This window comes from Papio anubis, chromosome 20, assembly GCF_008728515.1.
Source record: "Papio anubis isolate 15944 chromosome 20, Panubis1.0, whole genome shotgun sequence".
NCBI classification, from domain to species: Eukaryota; Metazoa; Chordata; class Mammalia; order Primates; family Cercopithecidae; genus Papio; species Papio anubis.
Genome location: NC_044995.1, coordinates 421,637 through 446,035, shown reverse-complemented (window position 1 = coordinate 446,035; position 24,399 = coordinate 421,637). Strand labels below are relative to the sequence as shown.

The 24,399-nt window shown below is 47.5% G+C and overlaps 2 protein-coding genes across 4 annotated transcripts in view; both read left to right on the top strand.

Annotated features, from left to right (window-relative positions):
* LOC101005491 (caspase recruitment domain-containing protein 8) overlaps positions 1 to 4,502 on the top strand; it is a 33,487-nt gene extending 28,985 nt beyond the window's left edge. The window contains 3 exon segments of the mRNA XM_031660360.1: positions 1,002 to 1,143; positions 2,442 to 2,486; positions 3,266 to 4,502. Of these exon segments, the coding sequence (XP_031516220.1) occupies positions 1,002 to 1,143; positions 2,442 to 2,486; positions 3,266 to 3,531 (453 nt within the window). The 3' untranslated portion in view covers positions 3,532 to 4,502.
* Positions 4,503 to 13,138: 8,636 nt separating this feature from the next.
* The window catches only part of ZNF114 (zinc finger protein 114), a 75,858-nt gene continuing 64,597 nt past the window's right edge, over positions 13,139 to 24,399 (top strand). The window contains exons 1-3 of one of the 3 annotated variants that reach the window (XM_031659093.1): positions 13,139 to 13,191; positions 14,152 to 14,590; positions 15,565 to 15,727. The gene's annotated coding sequence lies outside the window, so the exon portion shown is untranslated. Of the gene's footprint in view, positions 13,192 to 13,646; positions 14,591 to 15,564; positions 15,728 to 24,399 lie in introns of those variants that run through there. The other 2 variants (XM_031659095.1, XM_031659094.1) reach the window with 2 other exon arrangements.

Genomic DNA, 24,399 nt, shown 5'->3' with positions numbered 1-24,399 from the left:
ACAGACCTGATGAGCTGCCTTTACCAGTTTTCTCACGTTTCTGTATCGTCTGAGATTCTGAGTTAGTAACAATATTAATGAGGAGCCTCAGCACCTAAGACTTTTTTGTTTGTTTGTTTGTTTGTTTGTTTCTGAGATGGAATATCGCTCTTGTCGCCCAGGCTGGAGTGCATTGGCATGATCTTGGCTCACTGCAACCTCCACCTCCCGAGTTCAAGCGATTCTCCTGCCTCAGCCTCCCAAGAAGCTGGGATTACAGGCACCCACCACCATGCCCAGCTAATTTGTTGTATCTTTAATAGAGGCGGGGTTTCACCATGTTGGCCAGGCTGGTCTCAAACTCCTGACCTCAGGTGATCCGCCCACTGTGGCCTCCCAAAGTGCTGAAATCACAGGCATGAGCCACTGCGCCTGGCCAACACCTAAGATTTTTATATTCAGTTCAGATCATTTTTCTCTGACTCATGGGGTGTTGAGAGCTAGTTTACTCTTGCTTTCATAGAATAAAATTATTTCCTAACATTGTAAATTTAAAAGGATGTTTACTGGCTGGGTGCAGTGGCTCATGCTATAATCCTAACACTTTGGGAGGCCGAGGGGGCGAATCATGAGGTCTTCAGTTCGAGACCAGCCTGGCCACTATGGTGAAACCCCGTCACTACTAAAAATACAAAAATCAGCCGGGCGTGGTGGTGTGCACTTGTAATCTCAGCTACTCGGGAGGCTGAGGCAGGAGAATTGCTCGAACCTGGGAGTTGGAGGTTGCAGTGAGCTGAGATTGCGCTACTGCACTCCAGCCTGTGCAACAGAGCAATACCCCCTCTCAAAACAAAAACAAGAACAGGATGTTCAGGATGTTTACCTCTCTCCCTCTGTTTCCCCCTCAACCAGCCATGACATTGTGCAGAAAACAGGGGTTAAGTTCCATTGACCAGTTCACTGTAGGGAGCTGGGCCTTTCCACCCTCCACTGCTTCAAGTCAACTGCTCTGTTTCCTCTAGGAGTTGAAATTGTCCTACCGGAGCCCTGGAGAAATCCAGCCCTTCTCGAAATTCTATGCTGGGCAGATGAAGGAACCCATTCAACTTGAAATTACTGAAAAAAGACATGAGATTCTGGTCTGGAAGACTGTGGTGAAGCCAGGTAGGTGAGTGGGTGAGGCTGGCATTTTTGGTGGGGGGCAAATGCACCTCCACCATTGGATGTCAAAGAAGACAGCCTGTTTATGTCTCCAGCCCAGATAAGAAATTGATTGTCAGTGTATCACCAACGTGAGGAAAACGAAAGTGATGGCAGTGGTTTGTCCGTAGAAAGTGAAATGCTCAAGGGGCCAGAGAATGGGGATGGCCATGGGAATGGAAACGCCTTACACCCGCCGGTAAAGAACAGGAGATTTTTGGCCGGGCGCGGTGGCTCAAGCCCGTAATCCCAGCACTTTAGGAGGCCGAGATAAGAGGATCACGAGGTCAGAAGATCAAAACCATCCTGGCGAACACGGTGAAACCCCGTCTCTACTAAAAAAATACAAAAAAAACTAGCCGGGCGAGGTGGCGGGTGCCTGTAGTCCCAGCTACTCCAGAGGCTGGGGCAGGAGAATGGCGAAAACCCAGGAAGCGGAGCTTGCAGTGAGCTGAGATCCGGCCACTGCACTCCAGCCTGGGTGACAGAGCGAGACTCCGTCTCAGAAAAAAAAAAAAAAAAAAGAACAGGAGTTTTTGGGGTTTTTTTCCCCCCCAGAATCTTGCTGTGTCGCCCAGGATTGTAACCCTCAGAGTTCCTACGACATTCTCCTGCCCATAGAAAGAGTATTGAAAAAATGGGCCAGGCACAATGGCTCACGCCTGTAATTCCAGCACTTTGGGAGGCTGAGGTGGGCGGATCACCTGAAGTCAGGAGTTTGAGACCAACCTGGCCAACATGGCAAAACCCCATTTCTACTAAAAATACAAGATTAACCGGGCATGGTGGCACATGCCTGTAATCCCAGCTACTCAGGGGGCTGAGGCAGGAGAATTGCTTGAACCTGGGAGGCAGAGGTTGCGGTGAGCCGAGATTGAGCCTGGGCAACGGAGACTGAGAGAGAGAGAGAGAGGAAGGAAGCAAGGGAGGGAGGGAGGGAGGGAAGGAGGGAGAAAGGAAGAAAGGAAGGAAGAGGGGAAGGGGAAGGGGAGAAAGGAAGAAAAAGAAAGAATGGAAGAAAGGAAAAGAAAAGAAAGAATACTGGAAAAATGTGTTGCTTTCTCTGATACATTTCCTGAATGGGCAGTGAGTGGCTCTTGACTTAATGGGGTTTTATTAGTATATTAGTGTGCCAAACAAGATCCCTGCCTTATAAAATGTATAGAATTAAATTATTTTCGTTGGCACATGAAAGACTAGAAAAGCTCAGTAAGGGTATGTGATTCATTGTATGTCATCTCCAATTCTTCCCTCTTTTGTAGTGGATATCCAGCTTGGAGCTGCATCAGCCCCTCGTACCTTCTCAGGTTAGTGAAATGTTTACACTAAAGCCAGGAGGATGTATCTGATATCAAGAGGCCTTTGAGTGCTTTGACATCACAAAGTGAGGCTCCATTCCTCCTAAGCTTATCATTTACAAAGAACAAGCGATGCCAGAGAAAAATACAAACAATGAGTATGATTTACTTAAGGGAGGATGTGAGGACATCACGTCCACACAAAGGAGCAGGCAACAGCAAGTTATTGGGGTAAATGTCTTGCATCTGGAGAACCGTAAGTTAAAGTAGTTCTATATTGAACTTTGAGAGGGATATAGTAAATATGAGACTAGGAAGTAAAATATCCAAAATGAAATGAACATGGGTTAGGCAACACCACAAGTTAAAGAGCCATCCCTGGCTGGGCATGGTGGCTCACACCTGTAATCCCAGCACTTTGGCAGACCGAGGCGGGTGGATCACCTGAGGTCAGGAGTTCAAGACCAGCCTGCCCAACTTGGTGAAACGCTGCCTTTACTAAAAATACAAAAATTAGCCAGGTATCGTGGCGCATGCCTGTAATCCCAGCTATCGGGGAGGCTGAGGCAGGAGAATCACTTGAACCTGGGAGGCGGAGGTTGCGGTGAGCTGAGATCATGCCATTGCACTCCAGCCTGGGCGATGAGCGAAATTCCCTCTCAAGAAATAAATTAATTAATTAATAAAGACCCAGCCCCCACCCTGGAATTATGAATCTTCGTTTGGTGCGGATCCCAAATTCTGTAAGAGAGCAATTCTCAGAGTCCGCAACTCCCCCTTTCATCCAGGTGCAGCCTTTGTGAGGGAGAACCACCGGCAACTCCAAGCCAGGATTGGGGACCTGAAAGGGGTGCTCGATGATCTCCAAGACAATGAGGTTCTCAGTGAGAATGAGAAGGAGCTGGTGGAGCAGGCAAAGACACGGCAGAGCAAGACCGACGCCCTGCTGAGCATGGTGGAGAAGAAAGGGGACCGGGCCCTGGAGCTGCTCTTCAGAAGCCTTAGTGAAAGGGACCCTTACCTCGTGTCCTATCTTAGACAGCAGAGTTTGTAAAGGGAGTCAGTCCGAGAGTGTGGAAGAGAGAATCCAGCGTTCTCATTGGAAATGAATGAGTAGAAATGCATCCTTGATTCCAGTGTCCAAAACAGAGGAGGGCTGGGTCACATTTGCCCATCACACAGGCTTTGGGGACAGATGCGTCACCTGGAAGATACCCATTGGCTGTATCCCCATGCCTTTCCCTCAAGAATATCTGAAGAAAATAACAATCGTGCTTTTAAATCTTTTCTAACCGTGGCTCGATACATGACTATTCCATCCATTGACACGTTTCCCAAAGACCCAGGGTAAGTAAGTCAAGGCAGTTGTGTTTATGTATGACAGGCTCCAGAAAGGAAAATTCTCCTGATGAACCTGAAAACCAACTTTTATGGACACTCTGTTTGATGTCTCACCATTCCACCACAAAAAGCAGGAAAGCTAACAAAACCTCTCAATCGAAGAGACTCAAGGTATTTCTTAATGGTATTGGTTTTATATACGTTGTCCCTTTAACATTTTATCTATTGCTGTTATTACTAGAATAATGTAAGTACGTTATTCTACAAGTACCCGGGAGGTGGAGGCTGCAGTGAGCCGAGGTCGCATCATCACATTCCAACCTGGGCGACAGATGGAGACTCCATCAAAAAAAAAAAAACAAAAAAAAAAACCCTTGGGAAATTGCTATGTATCTTGTACTTTTAATCACTGAGTTTTGTATACCTTATTGACTGTTTCAATAGCTCTCGAGGAAAATGGCCTATTAACGGATTTCCAGATATTTCCCATTTCTGCCGCTCTTGATTTTGCAAGTTTCATTCTGCAGTTTTCTTTTTTGTCTGAAAAACTTTGATTTGTAGTTCTTTTAGAGCAGATCTGATAGCTATGACTTCTCTTACTTTTCTTTCTTTCTTTTTTTTTTTTGAAACAAAGTCTTGCTGTCGCCCAGGCTACAGTGCAGCAGTATGATCTCAGCTCACTGCAACCTCCACCACCCAGGTTCAAGCAATTCTCCTGCCTTAGCCTCCCAAGTCGCTGGGGTTACAGGCGCCCACCACCACGCCCAGCTAATTTTTTGTATTTTTAGTAGAGATGGGGTTTCACCATGTTGGCCAGGCTGGTCTCGAACTCCTGACCTGAAGTGATCCACCCACCTCGGCCTCCCAAAGTGCTGGGATTACAGATGTGGCCCACCGTGCCCAGCCATGGCTCATCCTCGTATTGTAAGTAATTTTGATTTGTACCCTGGACATTTGAATGTTATGTTATGAGACTCTATGATTCATCCGTATTCGGCACAAAGTGTCCATTTTTTTTTAAGTCTTCTATGAAGTGAGGTTTTCATGTTAGCTCATTTTTAAAGTCTGTGCAGTTCTGTCTATCCCGTGTGTGCCTGTGAGATTGGGCGGAGGTTGACCCGCTAGTGCAGGTCTCAGGGCCTTTAAATGTGAATTAGGATCACAGCAGTGGATGCCCAAGTTGGGGTTGCCTAGGAATTCATAAAAGTCTTCACGACTTGCATTCTGCCACTCCATGTGCTTTATTATTGTTATGGTGAGAGAAACGGCATTTTGTTATTTTTCTATACCCTCACTTGAAGTAGAACTGAACTTTTGCATTTGAAGATTGAATCATAATTTTAAGGGAAAAAAATAGTACTATGCGGCTAAAAACAGCCGTATATATTAATATGAGTTTCATTGATTCATTTGAGTATGTGAAGTTAAAAATACAAGTCCATTAAAAAGAAGCCACTAGGCTTCTTTTCTAAGTGACGTGTGTCACTGAGAGCTGATGTTACCATTTCACTTCCAAAAGTCTTTTTCAGAAGATAGCGTTTTAATTAATGTTAACACAAAGTGTACGAAATATATTAGTTTACTAACTCTACTTTTGTCATATCTTGACAAACTCTTTATTTATTTATTTATTTATTTATTTATTTTGAACGGAGTCTCGCTTTCAGTCACTAGGAGTTGGAGTGTAGGAGCCTGATTCTCAGCTCACTGCAGCCCCTCTCCCAGGCTCACGCCATTCCTCCTGCCTCGTCGCTGGAAAGGCAATTACAGGCACTACACTCCTCGCCAAGGTTTTTGTATTTTTAGTAGAGACGGAGTTTCACCAGCAGCCAGATGGTCTCGACCTGACTTCTGTGATCCTCGGGCCTGACTCGGCCTCCCTCCCAAAGTGCTGGGATTACAGGCTTGAGCCACCACGCCTCGGCCTATTAAACTCTTTAATATCTAGAGACTAGATATTATAAAATTAGGACCCGTTTATCCAGTATATACATAATATATACAGTGTGGCAAAGCTAAATGGAATGCAGGCTGGATGCAGTGTCACACCTGTAATCCCAACACTTTGGGAGGCTGAGGCAGGTGGATCACCTGAGGTCGGCAATTCGAGACCAGCCTGACAATAATGGAGAAACCCCTTCTCTACTAAAAATACAAAATTAGCTGGTGGTGGCCCATGCCTGCGTAATCCCAGCTACTTGGGAGTGGGATGAGGCAGGAGAATCGCCTTGAATTGGGACGAGGCCGCAAGTGAGCCTAGATCGCACCACTGCACTCCAGCCTGGACAACAGAGTGAGACTCTGTCTGAAAAAAGAGTAAGACTCCAAAGACCAAAGTTCCATTAACTGGCAAGTAATGGATCCAGGTCTACAACACTCTATCTCCTAATATCGTCTCCAGATTAATTTTTTAAATCACCCAGGGCAGCAATCTGCAATGTCCTCTGGATCTGTGTCAACTCTTGTGTGGCAAATGACTGAAAGTTCAACTTCAATGGAATAAAAATATATAGAGTGTGTCCTGGCTCTACTGAATGCAAGGCCAGGAGGTAGGACTGACCCCAGGGAGGCTGATCCATGGGCTCCAAAAACACCACAAGGAAGGAACGTTTCTCCAGGTGTCCCCCCGGCCTCCCGTGGTGGTGGCTCCACACAGTATCATGAAGCCTCACATCTCACAAGAGACGACCGGCAGGAGAGCAAGGGCAGCCTCTGATCCCTCCCGATGAGGAGAAGGCTCCCTCGATGTTGTGTAATGTCTCGCAGACACATCTCTATCTGCCTAAGTGTCTCCAGGAAGTCAGGAGAGCAGATTAAATTTTCAAAATCACGCCTAGGGTCAAGATGGCTGGCTGGACACAGCCCGGAAGCACCACCCCACCCCAGAGAAACTGTGTTATTGCCGCAAACCAGCAGACTTAGAGCAGATCTTCGGAGAGAAAACACCAAGAGTTGATACAGAGGCGATGCAGACACCAGGGCTGAAGAACGAGGAACCTGGGAATGTGGTGTGGGGTAGCGGAACGCTAGGGCCAGTTCCCAGCACTGGAAAGGCTCCTAGGAGGAGTGAAGGGACAGAGGGACGGCAGGCTCTCTCACTCACAGACCGCTGGATGTCCCAGCTATATAGGAGACCGTGAGACGCCTCTTCCATAGACATTTTTTTTTTTTCTTTGAGATGGAGTTTCAGCCTTGCTGCCTCAGGCTGGAGTGCAAATGGCACGCATCTCAGCTCACTGCAACCTCCACCTCTCAGCTCTTAACACACCTCTCTCTAGCCTCAGCCTCCCTGAGTAGTTGGGATTACAGGCCTGTGCCACCAATGCCAGCCACGTAATGCATGCTTTCATCATGCCCAGCTAATTTTTTTTTTTTTGAGACGGAGTTTCACCTGTCGCCTGTGGCTGGAGTGCAGGCTGGATCTCGCTCACTGCAAGCTCCACCTCCGGTTCACGCATCTCTCCACCAGCCTCCTGGTGGCTGGGACTACAGGCCTGGCCACCACGCCTGGGCTAGCTTTTTTGTATTACTTTTAGGTAGAATTCGGTTTCACCCATGTTAGCCAGGGATGGTCTCATCTCCTAACCTCGACCACTCCGCCTGCCTTCCCAAAGTGCTGGGATTACAGGTTTGAGCCACCGCTACTCGGGCCGGGGCCTGGCTAATTTTTATTTTAGTAGAGACGGGTTTCACCCATGTTGGCCAGGCTGGTCTCAACTCCCCTGACCTCATGATCCACTCGCCTCAGCCTCCAAAAGTGCTGGGATTATAGGTGTGAGCTACCGCGCCCAGCCTCCATAGACATTTTGTCAGAGACATGTGAACCAGAGCAACTCCATCTTGAGTAGGAGCTGGACAAAATGAGGCTGAGACCTACCCGGCTGCATTCCCAAATGGTGAAGGCATTCTAAGTCACAGGATGAGACAGGAGGTCGGCACAAGATACAGGTCATAAAGACCTTGCTGATAAAACAGGTTGCAATAAAGGAGCTGGCCAAAACCCACCAAAACCAAGATGACAATGGGAGAGTGCACCCTGGTCCCTCCCCCACCCAACACCCCACCCAGCGCTATGATACAGTTACAGATGCCATGGCAACGCTGTGGCTACCCAATGTGGACCACCTGTTTAGCATAGCATCAAGAAATAACCATAAAAATGGGCAACCAAGGCCGGGCACAGTGGCTCACGCCTGTAATCCCAGCACTTTGAGAGGCCAAGACAAGCGCATCACCTGAGGTCAGGAGTTCGAGACCAGCCTGGCCAACATGGTGAAACCCCATATCTACTAAAATAAAAAATTAGCCAGGCATGGTGGCACGTACCTGTAATCCCAGCTACTCGGGAGGCTGAGGCACAAGAATTGCTTGAACCTGGAAGGCAGAGGTTGCAGTGAGCTGAGATCACACCACTGTACTCCAGCCTGGGCAACAAGAGCAAATCCGTCTCAAAAAAAAAAAAAAGAAAAGAAAAGGAAAAAAAGGGAGAGAGAATCTCTCATATACCATATTTCCTGGGGGGGATTTGGAGATTCGAAAACCACTCACAATCTCGGGTATTGTCACATCTGCTTTTGTCCTCATGTGCTTCCTCCAGTGTGAATCCCACTGTAGGAAATGCTACAGGGCCTCACTGCATTTGGGAGGCTGTGGTGGGAGGATTGCTTGAGCCCAGGAGTTCGAGACCAGCCTGGGCAACATGGCAAGATACCGTCTCTACCAAAAAAAAAAAGTAACAAGCTAGCTGACATGGTGACATGTACCTGTAGTCCCAGCTACTTCAGATGCTGAGGCAGGAGCATCGCTTGAGTTTGGGAGGTTGAGGCTGCAGTGAACCAAGATCGCGTCACTGCACTCCAGCCTGGGCGACAGAGCAAGACACTGAAAAAGAAAAAAAGAAAAGAAAAGAAAGAAAGGAAAGGAAAGGGAAGGAAGGAAGGAAGGAAGGAAGGAAGGAAGGAAGGAAGGAAGGAAGGAAGGAAGGAAAAGAAGGAAAGAAGAAAAAGAAAAAAGCAAGTGAACTTGAATCTGATCAAGCATCCATATCTAACCACCAGTTTAAAAGAAATTCAAAGGCTAGAAAAACGTGTTACATGACGGCCAGGCGCAGTGGCTCACGCCTGTAATCCCAGCACTTTGGGAGGCTGAGGCAGGCAGATTACCTGAGGTCAGGAGTTTGAGATCAGCCTGGTCAATATGGTGAAACCCCGTCTCTACTTAAAATACAAAAAAATTAGCTGGGCGGGCGTGGTGGCGGGCGCCTGTAATCCCAGCTACTCGGGAAGCTGAGGCAGGAGAATCGCTTGAACTCGGGAGGTGGAGATTGCAGTTTGCCAAGATCATGCCATTGCACTCTAGCCTGGACAAGAGCAAAACTCTATCTCAAAAAAAAAAAAAAAAGAAAGAAAGAAAAACATGTTAAATGACAACATAAGGATGTAATTGGCAAAACTGAAACCAAAGAAAATTTAACAGAAAAAAATGACCTAGTTATCTACAATAACGATGTTTGAATGGGGGGGTTGGAATTAGATAAGTGGCAACTTAGAGTAACAAAGAATTAACACACACACAAAGAAAAAACTTAACACACACAAAAAAACCCTATTATAGTGGATGATTTGTATATCTATGAAAAGCAGTAAAGTAAAAATAAGAACCAGGGAAATGACATTAACAGGATATTTTATGATGTCCTGAATGATGATTGCTTTTAACTGTAAGAGAATATTTATGTAAGGGAATAAAGCATTTTTTAACTCTTCATCTTTTAAACATACATAGTGATTTTTTAAAGTTTTTATTGATTGATTGATTGATACAGAGTCTCACTCTGTCACCCAGACTGGAGTGCAGTGGCAAGATCTCAGCTCACTACAACCTCCACCTCCTGAGCTCAAGCGATCCTCCTGCCTCAGCCTTCCAAGTAGCTGTGACTGCATGCACCACACACCTGACTCTTTTTTTTTTTTTTTTTTTTTTTTTTTGGAGAGACAGAGTTTTGCCATTTTGCCCAGGCTGCTCTCAAACTCCTAAGCTCAGGCAATCCTCCCACTTCAGCCTCTCAAAGCATAAGCCACCACACCTGGCCATGATGTTCCCAATTTTCTTTAAAAAGATCCACCTAGCAGTGAAGGCATAGGTGAAACGGGATATTAAGGATACCAGAAAACTGGAGTTATTTGTGGGGTTTTGGGGGTTTTGTTTTGTTTGAGGCCGAGGAGTCTCCTCTGTAAGCCAGGCTGGAGTGCAGTGGCACAATCTCGGCTCACTACAACCTCTGCCTCCCGGCTTCAAGCGATTCTCCTGTGTCAGCCTCCCAAGTAGCTGGGACTACAGGTGTCCACCACCACACCCAGCTAATTTTTGTGTTTTTAGTAGAGACTGGGTTTCACCATGTTGGCCAAGCTGATCTCGAACTCCTGATCTCGTGATCCGCCCGCCTGGGCCTCTCAAAGTGCTGGGATTACAGGCGTGAGCCACCGCGCCTGGCCAAGAAGCAGGTTTTTGAAGGGACAGGTTGAGAAAACAAGGAAAGGAAGCACCACCGGAGGAGACGAAGACCCAGAGACAATAGAAGGGAATTGGACACCTACAACCACTAGAGGTCGCAAGAGGAATATCCTTTAGCACCCTGAGCCCAGCCCTGAACCAAGGTTTTATTTTGTTTTGTTTTGTTTTATTTTGAGACGGAGTCTCGCTCAGTCGCCCAGGCTGGAGTGAGGTGGCGCGATCTCGGCTCACTGCAAGCTCCGCCTCCCGGGTTCCCGCCATTCTCCGGCCTCAGCCTCCCGAGTAGCCGGGACTACAGGCGCCGCCACCTCGCCCGGCTAGTTTTTTGTATTTTTAGTAGAGACGGGGTTTCACCGTGTTAGCCAGGATGGTCTCGATCTCCTGACCTTGTGATCCGCCCACTGAACCAATGTTTTAACAGGGTTCTCAACTCCTTGGACTTCTTCGGTCGTAATTTGGGAGCCTCCAAAAAGGAGAGCCTGAAATGAGGGCTTACCTGCAGGTAGTTTATTTGGGGAAGAGATCAGAAATTTTCTTACGCCACATTTTACTTTTTTTTCTTTTCTTCTTTTTTTTGTTTTTGAGACGGAGTCTCACTCTGTCTCCAGGCTGGAGTGCAGTGGCACCATCTCGGCTCACTGCAACCTCCGCCTCCCGGGTTCAAGCAGTTCTCCTGCCTCGGCCTCCCCAGTAGCTGGGATTACAGGTATGCACCACCATGCCCAGCTCGTTTTTGTATTTTTAGTAGAGACAGGGTTTCACCATGTTGGCCAGGCTGGTCTTGAATTCCTGACCGCAGGTGATCCTCCTGCCTCAGCTTCCCAAAGTGCTGGGATTACGGGCGTAAGCCACCATGCCCAGCCATACATTTTACTTTGTAACACTACATACCATGGAATACTGTTCAGACTTTAAAAGGAATGAAATACTGATACACACATGCTTCACCACAGGTGAACTTGGAAAATATTGCGCAAAATTAAATACGCCAGACACAAAAAGGCAAAGGTTGAGTGATTCCACTTCTAGGAGATCCCTAGAACAGTCAAATTCCTAGACACAGAAAGTAGAACAGAGCTTACCAGGGACTGAGAGAAAAAGGGAATGGGGTGTGATTATTTAAAGGGAACAGAGTTTTAATTGGGAAAGATGACAAAGTTCTGGAGATGAATCGTGATGCTGGTTACACAGCGATGTGGCTGTACTTAATGCCACGGAAGCATACGCTTTAAAATGGTTCACATGGAAATTTTTGTGATGTATATTTTATCACCGTAAAAAAATGTAACTGGGGTAGGTATCAATCAATATTAGGCAATTTAAGCTTTATAGTAGAACTTCAGTACTAGAGTGAAGAAAGACAGTGCATAAAAAATAAATTACTTAGGCCAGGCGCGGTGGCCCCACACCTGTAATCTCAGCACTTTGGGAGGCTGAGGCAGGCAGATCACCTGAGGTCGGGAGTTCGAAGCCAGCCTGACCAACATGGAGAAACCCTGTCTCTACTAAAAACACAAAACTTAACCAGGTGTGGTGACACATGCCTGTAATCCCAGCTACTCGGGAGGCTGAGGTGGGAGAATCGCTTGAACCCAGGAGGCGGAGGTTGTGGTGAGCCGAGATTGCTCCATTGCACTCCAGCCTAGGCAACAAGAGTGAAACTCCATCTCAAAATAAATAAATAAATAAATAAATAAATAAATAAATAAATAAATAAATAAATAATTTAATTGACCAGATAGGGATTCCCAGCCCTTCCTTCCTGGGGAACTGCAGGAGCTGGCTGGGCTGGGCTTAATCTTTCCTCCCAAAGAATCAAAAGAAAAAGAGATGCAGGCCGGGCGTGGTGGCTCACGCCAGTAATCCCAGTACTTTGGGAGGCTGAGGCGGGCGGATCACGAGGTCAGGAGATCGAGACCTCCTGGCTAACACAGTGAAACCCCGTCTCTACTGAAAATGCAAAAAAAAAAAAATTAGCCGGGCGTGCTGGCGGGCACTTGTAGTCCCAGCTACTCCGGAGGCTGAGGCAGGAGAATGGCGTGAACCCAGGAGGTGGAGCTTGCAGTGAGCCAAGATCGCGCCACTGCACTCCAGCCTGGGCGACAGAGCTCCGTCTCAAAAAAAAGAAAAAGAAAAGAAAAAGAGATGCAAATCAAGGCTTGCTGGGGACCCTCAAAAGAAACGAAAGGATGTAACTCGAGTAGAGGTTAAAGGTTTTATTCAGCTGATTTGCATCAGGGCACCTGAAGATCAAGCAACTCCCATTTAAGCAGAGTCAGGGTGGGAAACTGAGTCTGTGTCCTGGAGGTCTGGGTTTGGGCAGTCATTTTGGGTTTTGTTTGGTTTGGTTTGTTTGTTTTGAGATGGAATCTTGCTCTGTCACCCAACCTGGAGTGCAGTGGCGCGATCTCAGCTCAGTGCAACCTCCTCCTCCCAGGTTCAAACAATTCTCCTGCCTCAGCCTCTCGAGTAGCTGGGATTACAGGTATGCACCACCACGCCCAGCTCGTTTCTGTATTTTCAGTAGAGACAGGGTTTCGCCATGTTGGCCTTGAACGCCTCGCCTCAGGTGATCACCCACCTCAGCCTCCCAAAGTGCTGGGATTACAGGCGTGAGCTGCCGCGCCCGGCCAAGGCAGCAGTTTTAACTGCAACTTGCAGTTGGAGGTCTTTTCGTCTCCTTGGGAGGTTGTTGGTGCAATCCCAATAAAGGTTTTTCTTTTCTTTTCTTTTTGGAAACAGGATCCTGCTGTGTCGCTCAGGCTGGAGTGCAGGGACATGATCACAGCTGACTGCAGCCTTGATCTCCCAGGCTCAACCAAACCTCCCACCTCAGCCTCCTGAGTAGCTGGAACTACAGGTGTGTGCCACCATGCCTGGCTAATTTTGTGTGTGTGTGTGTGAAGATGAGATCTCACTATGTTGTCCAGGCTGATCTCAAACTCCTGGGCTCAAGTAATCCTCCTGCCTTGGCCGCCTAAAGTGCTGGGAATTGTAGAGGTGACTCACCATGCCCAGCCAGAGCAGTATTTCTGAGAACAGTTTCTGAAAACTGTCTTGAATGGTTAAAATAAGAGAATGACCAAAGTATGATTTTTTTTTTTGAGACTGAGTCTCACTCTGTCGCCCAGGCTGGAATGCAGTGGCACGATCTCAGCTCACTACAAGCTCCGCCTCCCAGGTTCACACCATTCTCCTGCCTCAGCCTCCCAAGTAACTGGGACTACAGGCACCTGCCACCATGCCTGGCTAATTTTTTGTATTTTTAGTAGAGACGGGGTTTTACCGTGTTAGCCAGGATGGTCTCGATCTCCTGACCTCGTGATCCGCCCACCTTGGCCTCCCAAAGTGCTGGGATTACAGGCGGTGAGCCACCACACCTGGCCAAAGTATGATTTCAGGAATACACTAGCAAGCAGTGTGGGTGTTTGGATGTGAGACTTGAGGAGAAACTGGAAAGCTGGCAGAGAGCAGCTCTGCCACAGCCTGAACTCTCCCTGTGTCTGTCCAAGTCTTTAGTATGTTTTGGAGTCCAGTAGTTGAGGCCAGTAATTCACATGTGTAGCTGGATAAAGCAAGATGATAATATTCTCACAGCGAGGGGGACTACACTCCATGTGTTTATCACAGCAAAACATATGTCACTCAGGTAGTAAATTACGTAAGTGTTTAAAATCATTTCAGGCCAGGTGTGGTGACTCACACCTGTAATCCCGGCACTTTGGGAGGCCAAGGTCAGAGGATTGCTTAAGCCCAGTGTCAAGCCTCTGAGCCGAAACTCAGCCATTGTAACCCCTGTGACCTGCACATATATGTCCAGATGGCCTGCAGGAGCCAAGAAGTCTGGAGCGGCCAAAAAACCACAAAAGAAGTGAAACAGCCAGTTCCTGCCTTAACTGATTAACCCACCTGACGACATTCCACCACTATGACTCGTTCCTGTCCTGCCCCCACTGACCCGTCGGCCCTGTGACATTCTTCTCCTGGACAACGAGTCTCATGATCTCTCCACCATGTACCTTGTGACCCCCTCCCCTACTGACAACAGATAATTACCTTTAACTGTAACTTTCCACGGCCTACCCCAGCCCTGTAAAGCTGCCCCTCTCCTGTCTCCCTTCGCTGACTCTCTTTTCGGACTCAGCCCACTTGCACCCAAGTGAATAAACAGCCCTGTTGCTCACATAAAGCCTGTCTAGGTGGCCTTCTATACGGACACACGTGACACCCAGGAGTTCAAGACTAGCCCAGGCAGCATAGTAAGTTCTCATCTCTAAAATAAAATAAATAAAATAAAATAGAATAAAATAAATGCCAGGTGTGCTTGTATGCACCTGTCTTCCCAGCTACTTGGGAGGTTGAAGTGTAGGATCGCTTGAGGCTGCAGTGAGCCAAGATTGCGCCACTGCACTCCAGCCTGAAGGACAAAGCAAGACCCTGTCTCAACGAAAAGATAAAAAGAATAAGAAAAGGAAAAAAATAAAGAAGGGAGGGAAGGAGGGGCAGAGAGGGAGAGAGGAAGGGGGGAAGAAAGAAAAGAAAGAAAAGGAGGAAAAGAAAGAAAGAGAAAGAAAAGAAGAAAAGAAAGGAAAGAAGAGAAAGAGAAAAGAAGAAAGAAAAAGAAAGAAAAAAGAAAGAAAAAGAAAGAAAAGAAAGAAGAGGGAGAAGGAAGAGTGGAAAAGAAGGAAGGAAGGGAGAGAAAGAAAGAAAAGGAGGAAGAAAGAAAGAGGAAGGAAGGAAGGAAGGAAGGAAGGAAGGAAGGAAGGAAGGAAGGAAGGAAGGAAGGAAGAGAAAGAAAGAAAGGAAAGGAAAGAGAAAGGGAGGAGGATGGAATGGAATGAAACAGCTGAAAAGTAGCCGGCTTAGGTGGCTGGTCAGTCCCAGCTACCGGGAGGCTGGAGGCAGGAGAATGACGTGAACCTGGGAGGCGGAGCTTGCAGCCGAGATCGTGCCACTGCACTCCAGCCTGGGCGACAGAGGGAGACTCGATCTCAAAAAAATAAAAAAAGAAAAGAAAGAAAAGAAAGGAAGGAAGGAAGAAAGAAAAAAACATTTCAAGACTAGGTGACAGGAGCCTTGCGGTTTAGCCGCTAGTCAACGGATGGGGGTGGGGGTGGTAGCAAAAACATAAAAATGAGGACAACAGAGAAACCGGGGACCCCCCAAAGTGTCTGTTTCCGCCCTTTTACAGTACAGAGAAATAACAAACGCCTTCTTTCCTTGGGAAATGCAGGAAGCCAGCAAGCGGCCGGCGTCTCCGGAGCCCGCAAGGAGGCGCGTTGGCTGCGCAGACGGAGCGCTTCCAAGCCGGAGAGCCTAGGAACGGTGGCGCGGGCGGAGGCGACAGCGAGGACCCAAGGCTGGGGTTTCCTGCTTGGATCAGGAGTGCCTGGGGAGTAAGTTCTACAGGAAATGTCAATCTACTGGCCGTGGGGGTCAGACTCTGGGGTCGGGGCGATCGGGTCCCCGGGCCGGGGGACGGGGCGGGCAGGCAGGAGTGCGGGCGCTGGGATCCCCTGCCTGCTCGGCTCCTCTCTCCTCCTGGTCCCTTACTCCGTCCATTTTGAGGAAGGGGTCAAGAAGCGGGTACAAAATGTCTGGGCAGGACGTATCTCTGTCGTCGGTCCTTCCTGGCGGACTCGTTAGGTTGATTTATTTTAACAGTTTGATCCTCATCCTGGTTCAGCTCCGAAACGCTCCTGGGCTGCGCGCGCTTTTGGGCTGCGCCACCCGCAGAGACATCTAGAAGCCGGAGCTAGTGGAAGTGGAAGTGTGCCTGAGTGTCCGTATTAAGGGAGGGACCGGGCCGGGGCCCAGGGACTTGGGAGTTGTTGTCTGCAAAAGCCTCATTGTCGCTACCCTTCCGGGAGGAAAGGGGAAGGCATGAATGACCCACGTGTTCAGCCCCCGAGCGCGCCCTTCACCTTGGCCCAGGGAGAAGGGCGCTTCCCCCATGCCGGTGTTGCAACCTTGCGAAAGCGCCTGTGCCCTGGCTTGGGCAGCAGAGATGCCCGCATGCAGCGGTTGCTGGGGTTGTCTTCTTTGCATCCATGAAAGTATTGGAGCTGGCCGGGCGCGGTGGCTCACGCCTGTAATCCCAGCATTTTGTGGGGCGGAGGCGGGAGGATCACCTGAGGTCAGGAGTTCAAGACCAGCCTGGCCAACATGGTGAAACCCCGTCTCTACTAAAAATACCAAAATTAGCTGGGTGTGGTGGCGCGCGCCTGTAATCCCAGCTACTCAGGAGGCTGAGGCAGGAGAATCGCTTCTACCTGGGAGGTGGAGGTTGCAGTGAGCCTAGATCGTGCCACTGCACTGCAGCCTGGGTGACAGAGCAAGACTCCCTCTCAAAAAAAGTATTGGATTGGAGCCTGTTGTGACGAGTCCGGGCAGGGCCAGACGTGCAGGATGCACTGGTTTCCTAGAGAAAGAGCTTTGAGGGTTTGAGTTTGGTGTGCTGAGCATGTTCTTTTATGGGACCTCAGTAGAGGAAATGTATAAAAAGGACAAGCTGCAAGGAGAGTGGTGTGAAGGTGTCAGGATCAAACCCCACAGTCAGAACAAGATGCATTTTTTTTTCTTTTTTCTTTTTTTTTTTTTTTTTTTTTTTGAGACAGAGTCTCGCTCTGTCGCCCAGGCTGGAGTGCAGTGGCTGGATCTCAGCTCACTGCAAGCTCCACCTCCCGGGTTTACGCCATTCTCCTGCCTCAGCCTCCCGAGTAGCCAGGACTACAGGCGCCCGACACCTCGCCCAGCTAGTTTTTTTTTTGTATTTTTTAGTAGAGACGGGGTTTCACCATGTTAGCCAGGATGGTCTCCATCTCCTGACCTCGTGATCCACCCGTCTCGGCCTCCCAAAGTGCTGGGATTACAGGCTTGAGCCACCGCGCCCGGCCTTTTATTTATTTATTTATTTTTTTAACTATTGTCCTGAGCTGATGTGTCTGAGATTACTAGGGACACAACCGGTGCTCCAATTGTATTGGGGAAAGGATGGAATTCAGGGAAACTGAATTGAAATAGACTGTTTTATCTTCTTAGGTAGGCTTAGAGCTGAGATGTGTGTAATGGGGTTATCATCAGGTCTGATTGTTTCCTTGGGAACTATAAAGTCAAGATAGATGTGGAATGTTGTGTCTTAAAACTCTTATCTACAGCTCAGCCCCTGAGTTGCACAGGCTTGCTTCTGTGTCAAAGTGACTTGGATCCCCCAGGCAATAGTGGGGCTTTTCATGTTTACCAATAGGATGTCAAAAGCAAAGGTTTTGATAAGCTGTGAATTTTAGAGAACAAAGTTTCTCAGGGAGCAAGAAAATAAGAAAAAGTAATAACCTCAAAGACAGGGCTTGTTATTAATATTTCCTTTAGACTGCTGCTGGCTTGATCGAGTCTGATACCTCCTCCTGATGCGTGGCAGGGCAGGTTTTCACATTATTTCACAATGAGAAGGTTGCAGTGTCATCCCTGGTTTGCCCAAGCATGCAATTGCTTTTTCTTTTTTTTTTTTTGAGACGGAGTCTCGCTCTGTCGCCCAGGCTAGAGTGCAGTAGCCGGATCTCAGCTCACTGCAAGCTCCGCCTCCCGGGTTCAAGCGATTCTTCTGCCATAGCCTCCCCAGTAGCTGGGATTACAGGGGTGCACCACCATGCCCAGCTAGTTTTTGCTGCTCGGGAGGCTGAGGTAGGAGAATCGCTTGAACCCAGGAGGCGGAGGCTGCATTGAGCCAAGATCACGCCACTGCACTCCAGCCTAGGCAACAGAGCAAAACTCTGTCTCAAATAATAATAATAATAATAAAATACTCAAAAGAAGAGTTGATTGATAATTTCTTTTTTTTTTTGTATAAAAGTGAATATTTACACTGAGGAAAGAAATCAAATAATCACAATGTGTTTTGGAAATTTTTGAGAAATAAAAAAGAAATACCCAAACCATCACAAAATCAAGAAAATTTGACATTGTTGGTTAGAGCTGCCCGGAAGATGTCTATACTGTATTTCTTCTATTTGATCATATACCCTTTGAGTACTCCTATTCGATAATGTCCTGTGGGGAATGTATATAAATATATATATGTGTGTGTGTGCATATGTATATGAATATATTCTCCACAATATATAAAAATATATCTATACATATATGTACACACATATATTTATATATTTATATATGTGTGTGTATATACATTTTTTTTTTTTTTTTGAGACGGAGTTTCACTCTTGTTGCCCAGGCTGGAGTTCAATGGCACGATGTCAGCTCACTGCAACCTCTGCCTCCCAGGTTCAAGCAATTCTCCTGCCTCAGCCTCCTAAGTAGCTGGGATTACAGGCATGCACCACCACACCCACCTAATTTTGTATTTTTAGTAAAGACGGGGTTTCTCCATGTTGGTCAGGCTGGTCTCGAACTCCTGACCTCAGATGATCCACCCGCCTCGGCCTCCCCAAGTGCTGGGATTACAGGTGTGAGCCACTGTGCCTGGCCAATATATGTGTATATACATTTTTATATGTGTATATATATAAATACATACACACACACATAAATATATACGCACATATATTTACGTGTGCGTGTATATTATATATAAATTCAGCTTTTTCTCATATGATTAATTGAATTTTTTAATTATTTATGGTTTAGAAAAGTTTTGAGTCCACAATTCATTGCTGACAGTGTCACGTAAATGTTTAGGTTTGTCCTCAAATTGAGGGAACTTGCCATCAAGTTTCTTTCAAATATCATGTAAGTCTTAGATTTTATGGCATTCTAACATTTTATGAACAAATGACTCACACTATATGAGTTGACCAGTCATTAAATGGTCATCAGATGTCACATTTGGAGCAGGAAGAGTTTTGGGGGTTTGTTTTTGTTTTGTTTTGTTTAATAGAAACAAACCAATTTTGGGTTTTTTTTTGTTGTTGTTTTGTTTTTTTTTTAGATGGAGTTTCGCTCTTGTTGCCTCAGGCTGGAGTGCAGTGGCACCAACTTGGCTCACCGCAACCTCTGCCTCCCAGGTTCAAGTGATTCTCCTGCCTCAGCCTACTGAGTAGCTGGGATTACAGCCGTGTGCCACCACGCCCGGCTAATTTTTTGTATTTTTAGTAGAGACTGGGTTTCTCCATGTTGGCCAGGCTGGTCTCCAACTCCCGACCTCAGGTGATCCACCTGCCTCAGCCTCTCAAAGTGCTGGGATTACAGGCGTGAGCCACCGCACTCAGCCTAGAGTTAGATTTCTTTAGGCAGGATGCAAACACATTGTGTGCGTTTCTCTTTCAGGGCTCACACCCTTGAACTCGCCTCCCTTTGTTCATGACATTAACTAGCTGGAGTCCGTGGGTGGTTAGAATAGCAGAACGTCCACGCCTGTGGATTTATGTGGTTGTTCCTTGTGTTGTTGAAAGTTAGACCTGGCCAGGCATGGTGACTCATGCCTGTGATCCCAGCACTTTGGGAGGCTAAGGTGGGAGGATTGCTTGACCCCAGGAGGTCAAGGCTACAGTGAGCTCTAATCACACCACTGCACTCCAGCCAGGGCAGCAGTAGGAGGAGAACCTGTCTCAAAAAAAGAAAGAAGAAAGAAAGAAAGAAAAGAGAGAGAGAGGGAAGGAAGGAAGGAAGGAAGGAAGGAAGGAAGGAAGGAAGGAGGAGGCAGGCAGGGAGGAGGGAGGGAGGGAAGGAAAGAGAGAGAAAGAAGGAAAGAAAGAAAGAAAAGAAAAGAAGGAGGGAGGGAGGGAGGAAGGGAGGGAGGAGGAAATATTCCTAGGGGAAGGGGAGCCGAATTTAGAATGGAGGCTGGGACAATGAGACCAGCCCATAATATGGAATGGAAGAAGAAAAGAAGTGGTGGAATGGGAGGCTGGAGGTGAAGGAAGGGAAGATAAAGAATGAAAAGTTTCAGACCTCGCCTCAAAAATATATAATAACAAAGAAAAAATTTAAACAAAATAAAATGGAAGAGATAAGCATCAGAGGTGGTGTGTCTAATACATCAGTGTAACTAGAATGGCTCTTTTGTCCCCACAAGCCGGGGCTTGGCACATTGTGGGTGCTCTGGAGGTGAGAGAGCCTCTTACCTCTTTTTTTTTTTTTTTTTTTTTGCTCTTGTTGCTCATGAAGTGAAATGGCACGATTTCAGTTCACCACAACCTCCGTCTCCCGGGTTCAAACGATTCTCCTGCCTCAGCCTCCCGAGTAGCTGGGATTACAGGCGTGCACCACCACTCCTGGCTAATTTTGTGTTTTTAGTAGAGACGAGGTTTCTCCATGTTGGTCAGGCTGGTCTCAAACTCCTGACCTCAGGTGATCCACCCACCTCAGCCTCCCAAAGTACTGGGATTACAGGCCTGGGCCACAGCGCCCACAGAGCCTTACCTCTTAAAGTTGCAGCCCTTTATGCCCAGCAAGTTCTGAGGGACGCCTTCGTACCCTGCTAATGACTACCTCCCCTTTCTGTGTCCACTAAGTTGTCTTATTTCCTGAATCAGTTGTTTTATTAGGGTTGCAAAATGATGATTTTGGTTGTTGTTGTTGTTGTTGTTGTTGTTTTTGAGATAGGACCTCATTCTGTCACCCAGGCTGGAGTGCAGTGGTGCAATTATAGTTCACTGCGGCATCAACCTCCTGGGCTCAAATGATCTTCCCACCACAACCTCCTGAGTAGCTGAGACTGGAGGCGCACGCCAGCGTGCCCACTTAATTTGTAATTTTTTTGTAGAGACGGGGCCTTGCTATGTTGCCCAGGGCGGTATCAAAATCCTGAGCTTAAGTGATCCTCCTGCCTCAGCCTCCCAACATGCTGGAATTACAGATGTGAACCACCAAGCCCAGCCCAAAATGGTGATTTTTTTAAAACATTCAATTGTCCCATCTAAACATGTAGCTGGGGCCGGGCGCGGTGGCTCACGCCTGTAATCCCAGCACTTTGGGAGGTCGAGGCAGGCGGATCATCTGAGGTCAGGAGTTTAAGATAAGCCTGACCAACATAGTGAAACCCCATCTCTACTAAAAATACAAAAATTAACTGGGCATGGTGGCCCGAGCCTGTAATCTCAGCTACTCGGGAGGCTGAGGCAGCAGAATTGCTTGACCCCGGGAGGTGGAAGTTGCAGTGAGCTGAGATCATGCCACTGCACTCCAGCCTGGGTGACAGAATGAGACCCTGTCTCAAAAAAAAATTTTTTTTTAATATATATACATATATATATTAGCTGGGCGTGGTGGCAGGCGCTTGCAGTCCCAGCTACTTGGGAAGTTGAGGCAGGAGAATCACTTGAACTCGGGAGGCTGCTGTGAGCCGAGATCTCCCCACTGCATTCCAACCTGGATGACAGAATGAGACCTTGTCTCAAAAAAATAAAAATAAAAAATAAATATGTAGCTGGAATTCTGCACAGTTTTCTGTCATCCGTAAGGCTATTCCATTTCTTTTCTTACTGGAAAGGCAAAGTAAAGGCTTAATTTTTCCTCTTTATTAACCAAGGCTTGTGGTTTTTTTCCCCCTCTGGCTTTCTCTTTCTGGGTATCATTATGTGCCCAGGTATTTTTAGTGTTCACTGTGTTTCCAGCCATTGCAATGATTCACTTTGTAGTTCAAATCGGGCCGCTGGGAGACCTTTCCGGCCGCTGTGCATCCTCCTAACGCGGTGTCGAGCAGCTCCTGGGCACTATAACTGGCCTCACACTGAAATTTCCCCCCTGTTCCCTGACCAGCCATGTTCCAAGGTACCCATCAGCTTCCTGCTTTGTTAATTCTACTTCATGATTTCTATGAATAGACTGACCAGGGAGACGTGTGTGTGTGTGGTGTGTGTGTGTGTGTAGGTGTGTGTTCATGATGATATGAAGCCTTTTCATCTTATATTTGAAACTTTTTCCTCTTACACTAAAAAAATCTGACTCCAGTAATATGAACACTTTTTCTTTTCTTTTTCTTTTTTTTTTGAGATTTGAGTCTCTGTCGCCTTGTGGCTGGAGGCAGGGCTGGATCTCAGCTCACTGTAAGCTCCGGGCTTCTCCTGGTTCACGCCGCATTCCTCCTGACTCAGGGGCCTCCAGAGTAGCTGGGACTACAGGCTCGGGCCACCGGGGCCTGCTGGTTTTTATTTTAGGTGAGACGGGTTTCACCTAGGGTTAGCCATAGGATGGTCTCGACCTCCTGACCCCGTGATCCGCTCATTCTCGGCCTCCCAAAGTGCTGGGATTAAGGGCTTGAGCCACACGCCACCGCCCAACACATGAACACTTTTCATCTTATATTTGAAACTTCTGGTCGGCGCTGTGGTTTCCATGCCTGTAATCCCAGCACTTTGGGAGGCTGAGACAGGCATGGATCACATGGGCGTCAGGGAAGATCGGGACCATCCCATTAACACGGCGTCCCTGGCCTCTACTAAAAACACAAAACAGTCACAGTGGCTGCCTCTGTAGTCCCAGCTACCAGGCTGAGGCAGGAGAATGGCTGGAACTCCGGGAGGCGGAGCTTGCAGTGAGCTGAGATCTGGCCACTGCACTCCAGCTCAAGGAGCAAAGCTTGTGACTCCCGCCCCCAAAAAAAAATTGTCCCCTTTTTGAGACAGAGTCTCGCTCTGTCACCCAGGCTGGGGTGTGCAGTGGTGCAATCTCAGCTCACTGCAACCTGCACCTCCCAGGTTCAACTGATTCTCCTGCCTCAGCCCCCCAAGTAGCTGGGATTACAAGCACCTGCCACCATGCCCAGCTAATGTTTGTATTTTTAGTAGAGATGGGGTTTCACCATGTTGGCCAGGGTGGTCTCGAACTCCTGATCTCAAGTGATCCACCTGCCTCAGCCTCCCTGGAGCTGTTACAGACGGTTTCACCGCACTGCCCTCCACCCACCTCTCTTAAAGGTGCAATTCAATGGTTTTTAGTATATTCACAGACGTGTACGTCCCGCAAATTTAGAACATTTCCATCACCCCCGAAAGAAGCCCTGTATCCTTCAGTGGTCGCCTCCCAGTCCCTCATCTCCCCCAACCCTGGACAACCTCTGATCTACTTTCTGTGTAGATTCGCCTATTCTGGACATTTTGTTTTCAATGGAGTCATACACTGTGGTCTTCTGTGTCTGGCTTCGTTCACTTGGCATCCTGTTTTCAGAGCTCACCCGTGTTGTAGTGTGTGTCAGTGTCTCAGTCCGTTTTATGGCTGGATAATATTCCATGGTGCGGATAGACCACGTTTGCTTTCTTTGTTCATCCATTGATCAATATTAGGTTGTTTCTACTTTGGACTGTAATGAATACCGCTATGGGCCAGGTGTGGTGCTCACACCCCTAATTCCAGCACTTTGGGAGGCTGAGGTGGGCAAATCACTTGAGGTCAGGAGTTCGAGACCAGCCTAGCCAACATGGTGCAACCCCATCTCTACTAAAAGTATAAAAAATTAGCCAGGTGTAATGGCAGGGGCCTGTAATGGCAGCTAATCAGGAGGCTGAGGCAGGAGAATTGCTTGAACCAGGGAGGCGGAGGCTGCAGTGAGCTGAGATCGTGCCATTGCACTCCAGCCTGGGCAACAGAGAGAGACTCTGTCTCAAAAAAAAAAAAAAAAAAAAAAAAGCAATTAGATCAGCGGCTGCCAGGAGCTGGGTGAAGAGGAGAATGGGAATTGACTGCTAAGGGGGATGGGGTTTTATTTTGTGGTGACGAAAATTATTTGGAACTAGGCAGAGGTGACATTTGTACAACATTGCAAATGCACTAAATGCCACTGCATTGTTCACTTAAAATGGTTAACTTCATGATATGCAAATTTCACCTCAATTTAAAAAAAAAAAATTGCTGCTTGAGGCCAGGAATTTGAGACCAGCCTAGGCAACATAGTGAGACCCCATCTCTATGAAAATAAATATGAAAAATCAGGGGGCGTGGGGGCGCATGCCTGTACCTTCAGCTACTCAGGAGGCTGAGGCAGGAGGATCACTGGAGCCCAGAAGTTTGAGGTTGTAGTGAGCCGTGATTGCACTACCGCACTCCAGCCTGGGCAACAGGACAAGACTCTGTCTTTAAAACATTAAATTAAAATACAGGTGTGTGTGTGTGGGGG